The 13,048-nt window shown below is 31.3% G+C and overlaps 1 protein-coding gene across 4 annotated transcripts; it reads right to left on the reverse strand.

Annotated features, from left to right (window-relative positions):
* Positions 1-888: 888 nt before the first annotated feature.
* Positions 889-6,788, reverse strand: LOC119608439 (uncharacterized histidine-rich protein DDB_G0274557-like). 4 transcript variants are annotated; one of them, XM_037962855.1, is made up of 2 exons: positions 6,611-6,788; positions 889-2,311 (listed from the first exon to the last, which is right to left on the reverse strand). In XM_037962855.1, exons 1-2 carry the CDS (start codon positions 6,613-6,615, stop codon positions 1,612-1,614), a joined length of 705 nt encoding a protein of 234 aa, XP_037818783.1. In that variant the 5' UTR covers positions 6,616-6,788; the 3' UTR covers positions 889-1,611. The 4 variants fall into 4 exon arrangements, with proteins under 4 accessions (XP_037818783.1, XP_037818784.1, XP_037818782.1 ...); XM_037962856.1 differs by lacking the exon at positions 6,611-6,788 and adding an exon at positions 6,512-6,575 and having other exon boundaries at positions 889-2,314; XM_037962854.1 differs by lacking the exon at positions 6,611-6,788 and adding an exon at positions 2,627-4,018.
* Between the last annotated feature and the right edge of the window lie 6,260 nt (positions 6,789-13,048).

Below are 13,048 nucleotides of genomic sequence, written 5' to 3' on the forward strand. Positions count from 1 at the left end.
GGTATATAACTTATTCCATAATGTATTTTTGGAAAATGGCCAATTGGATAGATCGGTAGAATTATTTTCACAGCTTTAAAAACGCGGTAGTTTGAGGTTCCGATATGGCTGCAAATAACATTGACAGTTTTCACGCTATGACAGTCATTTATGCATCATTTTAAAGCATTATGATTGCACTTTAATATGGTATATCATTTGTAGCATAATGTGTATTTTTACAAATTGGTCAATTTGATAGATCGGTAGAATTATTGTTCTATGTTTAATAAAAGCAGTAATCTGAGGTTCCGATATGGTTGCAATTAACTTTGGCAGTTTTCGTGCTAGGACAGTCGTTTATGCACCATTTTAAAGCATTAAAATTGCCATTTGTTTTGGTATATAATTTATTGCATAATGTATTTTTAGAAAATGGCAATTGGATAGATCGGTTAGAATTATTTTCCCAGGTTTAAAAAGGCGGTAATTTGAGGTCCGATATGGTTGTGAATAACTTTGACAGTTTTCATGCTATGACAGTCATTTATGCATCATTTTAAAGCATTATGATTGCACTTTAATTTGGTATATCATTTGTGGCACAATGTGTTCGTCTAAAAAAATGGTCAATTGAAGGATCGGTAGAATTATTGTTCTATGTTTAAAAACGCGGTAATTTGAGGTTCCGTATGGTTGCAAATAACTTTGACAGTTTTCATGCTAGGGCAATAGTTATGCATCATTTTAAAGCATTACAGTTGCACTTTATTTTGGTGTATAATTGTGGGCCATAATGAATTTTTACAAAGTTGGATTGGATAATTTGTATGAAAGATAAAACAAATTATTAATAAATTTTCTCCTTTTGAGGATGAGGAACCCTTGGTTTTTTGGGAGAAAATGAATAATTTTAATCACTCAGAAAGTGATTTTAATTATTGGAGTTAATTATGAGGGAAATAAGAGATATTGTTATTAGACAAATATATATATTTATGGTTTAGAGGAGTATGTGTTCCCTTTTTTTCTTTTTACTTTACCTTGTTGTATGTGTGATTTTGTATTTACCAATTTGAGGAAAAGAGTTTAAAAGTTCTTTTTTTCTAAAAACGTTATAAATGTTTCAAGTTTATTGGGTTGTTGTGGATGAAATGAACTGAATAGTTCTGTTGCCAAGCAAGAAGTGACAGATTACAAATTCTATTTTTATAATTACACCTAACTTCTTTTCCAAAACCCGAACAGTTGGTTGGAAATCTTTTATCTTCTTAAAAAAACCGTTAGCAACATTATTTGTTATCTACTTAATTATTAACATCTTTTAGTTAATGATCATTATATTTTACATTAATTATATTAAGGTAGTACTTATTTTCAATTCATTTTATATTAGATACTAACCATTAATTTACTAATATATAAAATTCAAATAGTACTTAATTTTGTATAATTCAATTTTACAATTCAGTTAATACAATTAAACTTAATCTACTAATAATGCTTTAATTCAAATTCAAAATACAATTCATAACTTAATACTAATTTTAATAATAATTCATTGATTAATATATATAAAAAAAACAATTAAATATTGGTTTCAACATGGCGCCGGCCTCGAACCTTGCCTATTTACTCCTTTTTGCTTTGATAGCATAGGACGTTGGCTAACGATTTTATAGCTTCAGCCAAGATGTGTTGATCTGGAGCGGGTGTTGTATTTGTAGCAAGAGATGCAACTGGAGCTGGCGGTTGTGGAGTTGGGTGACGTTGTTGAAGTTGATGACGTTGCTGACGATGATGATGATGTTGCTGACGTTGATGATGACGATGTTGATGATGACGATGTTGATAATGACGATGTTGGTGATGATGAGGGTGAGGTTGATGTTGTCGGTTTTGACGATGGTGTTGACGATGCTGCTGGTGTTGACGAAGCTGTTGGTGTTGACGATGCTGTTGGTGGGTCTCGGAGTTATCGAGACTGCGTCGACTGCTGCTGGTGGTAGTTCTCGGTCGTGGGCTGACTGTTCTTGTTGGGTGCAACAGGGTATGGTGCAATTGTGCACATTTTAAGCACGCCTCCATTGAGGTACATGACCGGATGCTGTGGCTTCTAGCCAAGCAATTAACACAGTACCCTAGTCGTTCAACTATGTCCCTTCTCTTTTGTGGCGTCATCCTTCTAAATCTTCGACAGAACTTGAGCCCGTGATATCCTGTGCATATCACACAGTAGAACACCTCTAAGTCTCTTGGTACCACGCTTCTCTCTTCATTAGGGCTATGATTTTCATTAGGGACCCGAGTGGCGGTTAGTCGTCGATTGGACCTGCTGTGGTGACAGATAAAAGGAAAACATAGTTCAATTAGTATATTATAGGGAAATGGTTGGATTGCAAATTTGAATATGGGTTATCAGTCATCAAACATCCTTGAAATTTGAATAATAAATTTTTATTAGGATATTTTAAATACATCATTTTTAAGCTATGGTAGAAATTAAAGATAAACTAAGATATTTGAGATGTAAATTTTAATTTTATTTTGAAATAGAGGATTGAACTTTAAGGTTTGAGTCTACCTGAGCTTCTTCTTGATTAAGAAAGGGTAAGTAACACAATTTGACGATAGGTCGTTTAATTACCCCATTAGCAGTTCGTATCTCGGCAGTTCGTACATTACCATCTGAACCGGAACAAGTTTTTTCAATTCGGCCAAGATTCCACTCGTGAGGCGGCAGTAGATCGTCCATAATAATGACTAAATCTCCAACCTGCATATTTTGAGATGAGGTTTTCCACTTATACCTTTTATGATGTGATTTTAGATAATCATTTTTCCATCGTTGACAAAATTGATGATGTATAACCTTCAGCTTTTCCCATCTATTTATTACCGACATATTCGAACAATCTTGTTCAGGGAATGCCATCAAAGGGGCACCTCTTAAAAAATGTCCTGGCGTTAGAGCTGTGAGATCTGAAGGGTCTTCTGATACTGCTGATATAGGCCGGGAATTGAGTACTCCTTCTATTCGTGCTAAAATTGTGGCGAATTCCTCAAAGGTGAATTTGTGAGCCCCAGCAATTCGTTTAAAGTGATATTTGAAGCTTTTTACGGCTGCTTCCCAGAGGCCGCCCATATGAGGAGCATGAGGTGGGATGAATTTCCATTCAAACCCATGTGTTATATATTTCTGCGCTACATCTTGGGCACTATTTTTAACAAACGCAGAAAATTCTCGTTCCAGCGTTCTACTAGCACCTAAGAAATTTCGTCCATTATCCGTAACTACCCTTTGGGGGAGCCCCCGCCTCCCAATGAATCGAGCGAAGGCAGCTTGGAATGCCGCTGAGGATAATTCTGAACATGGCTCTAAATGGACAGCTTTCGTGCTAAAACATACAAATACACTTACATATCCTTTAGTTATTGGAGATTTTCTTAGAATCGACGTTTTTAACTCAAAAGGTCCAGCAAAATCAATACCTGTTACCTGGAAAGGAAGAGAGAGATTACATCTTTCCGGAGGTAAGGGAGCCATTATCTGAGAGCATGGCTGCTTTTTATATATTAAGCATATTTTACAGTTACGGATTATTTTCTTAATGCGAGGTTTTAATCTGAATATGAGGAATTCAGTTTGTATTATTCGGTACATTTGACCGCATTCAGCATGAAGGAGAAACTCATGCAAATGGTGTAAATATAATTGGCAAAATCGGGAGTTGCCAGGTAAAATTATGGGATAACGTTCGCCATATGGTAGTGATGAATGAGCTAATCTACCATTTACTCTCAAAATTGAATCTTTATCTATGAATGGGTTTAAACTTTTCAGCGTACTTTTGTTTGAAATATCTTTTGATTTACTTACGCATTGATATTCTTCGTTATAAAATGTTTTTTGAGCTAAAACAATTAGTCTTGACTTTACAAATTTCATTTCATTTTGTGTCAATGCAATTTGAGTATTATGTTTTAAATTTTTACGCATTTTCTTATTAGTATTATGGAAAAATCTAAAAATGTAGCATATTACCCGTAAAGCTCTGCCATATGATGAAAAATTGTCTAGGATGTCATCCGTTTCAAGCTGAACGTTTAGAGATTGTATTTCTTTATTTTCTGGGTTATTATTTAATATATTTCGTTTAGGCCATTCTGATGATGGTTTTTTTAACCATGATGGTCCGTTCCACCAAAGTGAATTATTTACCAAATTTTGTGCTTTACAACCTCGTGTGCCCAAATCAGCTGGATTATCATGTGTTGGAACATGTCGCCATGTGACATTAGTCATTAATTCATGTATTCGTGATGTTCTGTTTGCCACATAAGTTTCCCATGATGAAGGTGGTTTTGATAACCATCCAAGGACTATAGCTGAATCTGTCCACAAATATATTTCGCTTTTACTGAAATTAAGAGAGTTTATTACGTAATTAACTAAATTTGCTAATAACACTGCGCCATTAAGCTCTAAGCGCGGGAGGCAGACAGTTTGTAAAGGGGCAACTTTACTTTTTGCTACTAGTAAATTTGAGAATACATTTTGAGTTTTTGTTTGACACCTAATGTATACAGTGGCACAATAAGCGGATTTCGATGCATCACAGAAACCGTGAATTTGTATTGTATCATTAGGCATAAGTTGAATCCAACGGGGAATTGATATTAGTTCAACTTCAGATAAGTCTTGTACTAAATTGTTCCAATTTTGTAGAGATTCCTCAGAAACTTCTTCATCCCAGTCTTTACCTTCTAACCATAACTGCTGCATACATATTTTTGCTCTGATGACTATAGGGGCTAGCCATCCAGCTGGATCAAACAGTTTTGCGACTGATGACAGAACTTGGCGTTTTGTTATTTTCGTAGATGGACTTAGTGCTGAAAAAGTATATGTAAATGTATCTGATATTGCGTTCCACTTTATGCCTAAAGTTTTTGTGGAGCTAGTTTCATGAAACCGTAAAAAATCGGAATCATATATATCGTCTTTTGGTAAATCTTCCAATAACTGTGTATCATTTGCTGTTATTTTCTTGAGTAAAAAACCAGCAGACTTCAGAGTTTTAATTAATTCATTTTGTGCCTCTCGAGTTTCTTCAATTGAAAACCCTCCAGTTAATATGTCATCTACATAAGTCTCATACTTTAAAATGGATGATGCTTTGGGAGATTCCGCTTTTGAATCTGACGCTAGTTGATGTAACGTACGAATTGCTAGAAAAGGCGCGCTATTCACTCCAAACGTAACAGTTTTCAATTCATAATCTTTAATAGGGCCATTTTTTTCAGGTTGATATAATATTCTTTGGAATGCTCTATCATTTGGATGAATTAGGATTTGACGATACATTTTCTGTATGTCCCCACTGAACACGTATTTATATCTTCTCCAATTCAGAATTACTGTTATTAAGTCGTTTTGAATTGTAGGACCTGTATACAGAACATCGTTTAGAGAAAAGTTGGATTTTGTTTTCCTAGAGGCATTGAACACAATTCTCACCTTTGTTGTTTTATGGTCAGGTCTCACGACCGCATGATGGGGCAAATAATAAGAGCTAAATTTACCTTCATAATTAATTTCAGTTGATGTTGTTTCTTCCATGTGGTCTAGAGTTAAATACTCGTCTAAAACAGATTTATATTCAGCTTGCAATTCATTATTTTTTCCTAAAGTTTTTTCCATACTGGCATATTGAGCTAATGCGATAAATCTAGATGATCCTAAATATACTGATTCGTGATACTCTTTTTTAAAAGGTAACCTTACAATATATCGTCCATCTTTGTTTCGAGTAGTTGTTTGAGTGTAAAATTGTTCAACAAAATCATCTTCTTCTGACGTAAGGCGAGTTTTGGGTATTTCTTCTTGCTCCCAAAATTTTCTCAATAGTGTACTGAGTTCTGAAGATTCTGATGAAGTAACCGCAGTTGAGAATGATTGAACAGTTTCAGCTCTTATTGGTCCGCTAAGCACCCATCCAAATATAGTTTTATAGGCTGATGTTTGGCCACATATATTTTTCTTTATGCCTTCTAGATTCAGACAATGTTCATAATCATTACCAAGAATAAGATCGATTTGGGAAGATTTATTAAAATTTGGGTCAGCTAAGTCCAATTTCTTAAGTTCTGCAGAATATGGGACTTTAAACGTAACTGCTGGTAGTGTATTAGTAACACTCGACAATACGATTGCCTTAATTGGAACTCGTAGGTTATATTTCTTTGCATATAAAATAAATTCACACTCTTTTTTTGCGGATTGTTTTTGACCTCCTATTCCACTAATTTCAAAATGAGAAAATAGCGGCACTTTTTTCTTCATTTGAATTTATTTTTTTTTAATTTTCAATTATAATTTTTACCTTAAACTTTATATTTTATCATTTTTTTTTTCCACAATGCCGACGGCTTTTTCACTTTTAATTTTTTTCTTTTTTACTTTTATTAATTTTTCATTTTTTTTTGTTTGATTTTTCAATGCCGACGGCTTTTTTTCACTTTTACTTACTCTTCCTGTCTTTCTTTTTTTCTTATTTTTCTTTGTTTAATGCTTATAGCATCAACATGTAATTTGAACTAATTGAGTGTGAGAATTCTTTTTTATTACCTCATTATGTTGATCGAGTTGATTTTGGTGGTTGTTTTTAATCTTCTCTCTTGACTTGTGTATTGAGGTGACCAGATCAGTTTCTTCGAAGGACCATGAAATAATTTGTATGAAAGATAAAACAAATTATTAATAAATTTTCTCCTTTTGAGGATGAGGAACCCTTGGTTTTTTGGGAGAAAATGAATAATTTTAATCACTCAGAAAGTGATTTTAATTATTGGAGTTAATTATGAGGGAAATAAGAGATATTGTTATTAGACAAATATATATATTTATGGTTTAGAGGAGTATGTGTTCCCTTTTTTTCTTTTTACTTTACCTTGTTGTATGTGTGATTTTGTATTTACCAATTTGAGGAAAAGAGTTTAAAAGTTCTTTTTTTCTAAAAACGTTATAAATGTTTCAAGTTTATTGGGTTGTTGTGGATGAAATGAACTGAATAGTTTTGTTGCCAAGCAAGAAGTGACAGATTACAAATTCTATTTTTATAATTACACCTAACTTCTTTTCCAAAACCCGAACAGTTGGTTGGAAATCTTTTATCTTCTTAAACAAACCGTTAGCAACATTATTTGTTATCTACTTAATTATTAACATCTTTTAGTTAATGATCATTATATTTTACATTAATTATATTAAGGTAGTACTTATTTTCAATTCATTTTATATTAGATACTAACCATTAATTTACTAATATATAAAATTCAAATAGTACTTAATTTTGTATAATTCAATTTTACAATTCAGTTAATACAATTAAACTTAATCTACTAATAATGCTTTAATTCAAATTCAAAATACAATTCATAACTTAATACTAATTTTAATAATAATTCATTGATTAATATATATAAAAAAACAAATTGTTTTAAAACGAAACTAAAATTTTAAAGAAATAATTCAAAAATACTTTTTTTTCAATTTGGTCCAGCTCACGAAGGGCCATCGCTAGACTTAAAATATTTTGGGAATCATCATAAAACAAAGCAAGGTACATTTTGAGTGGGGTAACAAAATTACGTTTTTGCTTTCCATACAAAGTGAGTCGGTCTAATGTATCTGGCTTTACTTGAGTAATATATAGTATTACAATTAGATTGTCTGTTTGAATTTTATATATAATTCCTAATATATATTGTATGTTTGTTTGTTCCTCAATAACGGCAAAACGGCTGGACCGATTTTATGAAAATTTGGAACATAGTTAGATCTATACTTGCGGAGTGTTATTGGCTATATTATTTCTCAAAGAGTGGACTAGAGGGGGACAAAAAGGGCAAAATTAGTATTTTTTAGTGAAAATACTGATTTTTAGAGTGTCAGAAATATGCGTTAGTAAAGTACCGTTGCGAAAATTGAACAAAAAATAGGGCAAAGAGGCAAAAATGCGCAAAATGAATACTTTAATGCTTTAAGACAGATTTTTTCTGTTCTAAAGCCAAAATATTATAGCCTATACTTGGCTATATTCGATAAAGTGTCTATAATATGTATTAGTAAAGTAACGTTGCGAATATTAGTCCAGAAGGGGGCAAAAAAGGCCGACTTCGGTGCTTTAAGACTGATTTTTTCTTTTCTAAAGCCAAAATATTTTAGACTATGAGTTCTATAATCTCAAAAATTGGAAAACGGAGAAAAGGGAATTTAAACTAAACGGGAAAACTGGTAATTATGTGTTCTTTTGGTACTTTTGTGAAATTTAAGAAATATGTGAGTTTTTTATAAATATTTTTCTGTAATGTAAAAAAAATATGTTTTTCAAAAATGGTTTTGCAAAACATCATTAAAGAGGGACAGGGGGGTCAAGGGGAGATTTGTGATTTTTTTATTTAATTTATTTTTTCATTTTTATATTCGGTTTGGAGGTGTGCATTCAATCACATATTACAAATCATTTTAAAAAAACACTATGATTTCCTAAAAACAATTTGTTTATCAACAATAAAGAGTTCTATATTCCCCTTAGCCGCATCTTAAATAATACCCTTCACCATAGTGTGTTTAAAATAAGTTTAATTTTATAACATTTCAATTTATTTTACATTTTTCTTCTCTACCGTTACTTTAGCAATAACATATGGGCATTTCCACCGAAAAGTCAACTTTTGTCACATCACGTCACACACAATTAACAGCTTATATCTAGGGAAACAATATACATATTTTTAATTTGTTTATATTTTTATGTGCGACCAATAAAAAATAATGGTCCTAAGATATTGTCGATTAATGTGCGTGACGTGATGTGACAAAAAATATACTCTTCGGTGGAAATGCCCATATCAAACAAAACACACAAAAAAAACAAGTAAGAATGCTATATTCGGCTGTGCCGAATCTTATATACCCGCCACCACAGTGTATTTACAAAATATCAATTCTATAAAATTTTAATTTATTTCATTTTCCCGTTTATATCATTATTATAGCAATAACAAAACGAACAACAACGCTAAACGAAATAAACACACAAAAAAAACAAAATACACAAGGCAGTAAAACCAACAGACATCCAAACATACAAAACGAAATACACAAAGAAACAAAAACAAAATACACAACGCAATGAAACCAACAGACAGCCAAACATACGAAACTGAATACACCAATGAACAAAAACAATATACACAAGGCAATGAAACATACGAAACGAAATACTCAAAAAAAAAAGCAAAGGCGCAATTTACATGAAGACTTTTCAGACGTCTGTTTTTTCCAATTCTCTTTTGAGAATCTTCCAAAAAATCATGAACATTTATACGGTGATTTTTTACATGCAACTAGGCATGTCTTTTTTTGATGTTTAATTGTATAATCCTTTTTAATTACTTATTCGTAATAAAAATAAAATGAAATTTTTAACATAAAAACCATTTAATTTGATTTAAAAAAATTTAATTACACGCTATAGTATTTTTTTTAATACAAATTTCAATGTTTTTATGTAAAAAAAAAGACAATTATTTTTTTACATGAGCATAATATCAACAGTACGAATGAGTTTAAAGAGGAATGTCAAAAACAATCATGAAAATCCCAAATCATGTTTGTTTTCTTACCCCCCATTCTTCTCTACCCCGCTCACCACCAATCATCGACAAACATGAAAACAGACGTCTGGGCAAACATGAAAAAAATCATCGTGTAAATTGGGTGAAAAACAGAATACGAAACTGAATGCACCAAGAAACAAAAACAATATACACAAGGCAATGAAACACATAGCCAAGGCGAATTCAGATAAGGTGGTGGCATTTCTGCAACAACAACATTTTACACAAGGCGAATTCAGATAAGGTGGTGGCAGTTCTGCAACAACAACATTTTACATTTATCAAGATATATTAATTATAAGGTAGTGTTAACAGAGCAGCTGATTGTTTTTTTGCTAATACACTTTTGATTTTTTTTATATGTAGTTTGACAGTGTGCTGGCACTTTGAAGTGTAGGCATGCTGTCAAACTCCAAATATAAAAAATAAAATGAATTCGCTCCGTATTTCTGAATTCGCCGACGACACTACCTTATAATTAATATATCTTGACATGTATTTTGTTTTTTGCATTTGGTTTACGTAGATGTCAAAAACCATAAGTACGGCGAATTCATTTGATGAAAATTTTTGTAAAATATTTATATTTTATTAAAAAATAAAGATAAAGATATTAAAATTTACGAGGAAAATATATTCTGAATTGAATAATGTTTGTTTCAAACAAAAAATTCTATTCCAGCAGATTAATTTGTAAAATTTATGTGAGTACCTGAAGTTAAGTAAAACTTAATTTTTTGTGAAAAATAAACATAAAAAAGTACATATTCATGAAAATATTATATTAGGAATGAATGAATATTTGTTGCGAATGGATAATTCTACTCCGGCGGAGTAATTTTCAATATTTGGCCATAATGTAGCAGCCGCCGGACGGGTAAATACCTCATATGGGTTTTGTTATATAAAGCGTCCGGAACAGACTTTTTTTAGTTAATATCTTTATCTACATAGTGTATATATAAAATAATATTGTTTAATTTATTAACATTTAATAGATTTCAAAAATAAGCCATAACGTAGAAGTCAGCTGCCGCCAGCCGGGTAAATACTTCATATGCGTTTCATAATATTAAGTGTTCCGGAAGAGATTTTTTTAGTTAATCACGTTATCTACACAATTTTAATATAAAATATAAAACAATATTGTGTAATATGTTAACATTTAATAGAAAAAATATAAATAAATAACATATTTGTATACATACCAATTATGCCATTATTTAAATAAAATGATATTTGTTTACGAGATGCTTGGTATTTTCAGATTTTTCTCCGTTTTTCTCCGTTTAACGGACATTTTTAAATATAAAAATGTAAACAATAACAAACTTTGACAGCTACGTAAACCAGGCGAATTAAGAAAAAAATTATCAGCTGATTGAATAACACCACCTTATATGAATTCGCCTTGATTTTACATGTATTTTGTTTTTGCATTTGAGTTTCGTAGATGTCAAAAACCATAAGTACGCCGAATTCATTTCATGAAAATTTTTTGTAAAATTTTTATATTTTATTAAAAATAAAGATAAAGATATTAAAATTTGTGAAGAAAATATATTCTGAATTGAATAATGTTTGTTTCAAACGAAAAATTCTATTCCGGCAGATTAATTTGCAAAATTTAAGTGAGTGCCTAAAGTTAAGTAAAACTTAATTTTTTGTGAAAAATTAACATAAAAAAGTACATATTCACGAAAAAATATATAGAACGAATGAATGAATCTTTGTTGCTAATTGATAATTCTACTCCGGCGGAGTAATTTTCAATATTTGGCCATAATGTAGCAGCCGCCGGACGGGTAAATACCTCATATGGGTTTTGTTATATAAAGCGTTCCGGAAGAGACTTTTTTAGTTAATCACTTTATCTACATAGTGTATATATAAAACAATATTGTTTAATTTGTTAACATTTAATAGATTTCAAAATTAAGCCATATGTAAAAGTAAGCTGCTTCATATGTGTTTCTTTATATAAAGTGTTCCGGAAGAGATTTTTTTTAGTTAATCACGTTATCTACACAATGTTAATATAAAATATAAAACAATATTGTTTAAAATGTTAACATTTAATAGAAAAAAATATTTTTCCTAAATAACATATTTGTATACATACCAATTATGCCATTATTTAAATAAAATGATATTTGTTTACGAGATGCTTCGTATTTTTTAGATTTTTTACATAAATAATTCAAAATATTAACGAAGTTTTTCTCCGTTTAACGGAAATTTTTAAATCTAAAAATGTAAACAATAACAAACTGACAGCTACGTAAACCAGGCGAATTAAGAAAAAAATTATCAGCTGATTGAATAACACCACCTTATCTAAATTCGCCTTGCACACAGCCATCCAAACATATGAAACGAAATACTCAAGATATATTAATTATAAGGTAGTGTTAACAGAGCAGCTGATTGTTTTTTGCTAATACACTTTTGATTTTTTTATATGTAGTTTGACAGTGTGCTGGCACTTTGAAGTGTAGGCATGCTGTCAAACTCCATATATAAAAAATAAAATGAATTCGCTCCGTATTTCTGAATTCGCGGACGACACTACCTTATAATTAATATATCTTGGAAATACTCAATGAATAAGCAGTGTTGTTGTTGTTGCTTATATCAAAGCATGAAAAAAATTGTCTTTTTTTATGAAATTTTCAGAGGTTGTCTCGGATTTTTGCTCATATCTCCGGTGTTTGTGGACCGATTTTGCTGATTTTAAATAGCGACCTTCTCGAAAGCATGTCTAACAGAATTATTGAAGATTTGGATCTAGCCGATATCTGGGGTCCTCTAAAAACTGATTTCAACAAACACACACACGGACAGACAGACAGACGGACATAGCTTAATCAACTCCGCTACCTATAAGGATCCAGAATATATATACTTTATGGGGTCGGAAAATTATATTATAGAAATTACAAACGGAATGACAATCTTATATATACCCTTCTCACGAAGGTGAAGGGTATAAAAACAAAATACACAAAACTATGAAACCAACAGCGTTGCCAATTTAGCGCTTTTGGCGCTAGATTTAGCGCCTTTTAACAATCCAAAAGTCGCATTTTTTTCCTCTTAGTGCTTTTTTCAAGAAATGAAAAAAAGATAAAACAGAATAATTTTAGACAGTACTCTGCTGTACAAATTTATTAAAGTTCCTTTTTCTAAACTTTCCATATTATGAGTAATTGAAAGATCTTTTAGTGTGATGAGTTATTTTAAAACTTTAAAACTAAAATAAAAAAAATTCACCTCTTTCGCCAAAAGAATTGAAATTTGTTTCTTCTTAAATTTTCATTCCCTTCGACGGGAAAATTGATTTTGTGAAATTCCACAACAGTTGATTTTGTTCGTAACAGCT

Source organism: Lucilia sericata, unplaced genomic scaffold (assembly GCF_015586225.1).
Source record: "Lucilia sericata isolate MDLA Ls3-8-SP2 unplaced genomic scaffold, ASM1558622v1 Contig000835F_arrow, whole genome shotgun sequence".
Taxonomy (NCBI): domain Eukaryota; kingdom Metazoa; phylum Arthropoda; class Insecta; order Diptera; family Calliphoridae; genus Lucilia; species Lucilia sericata.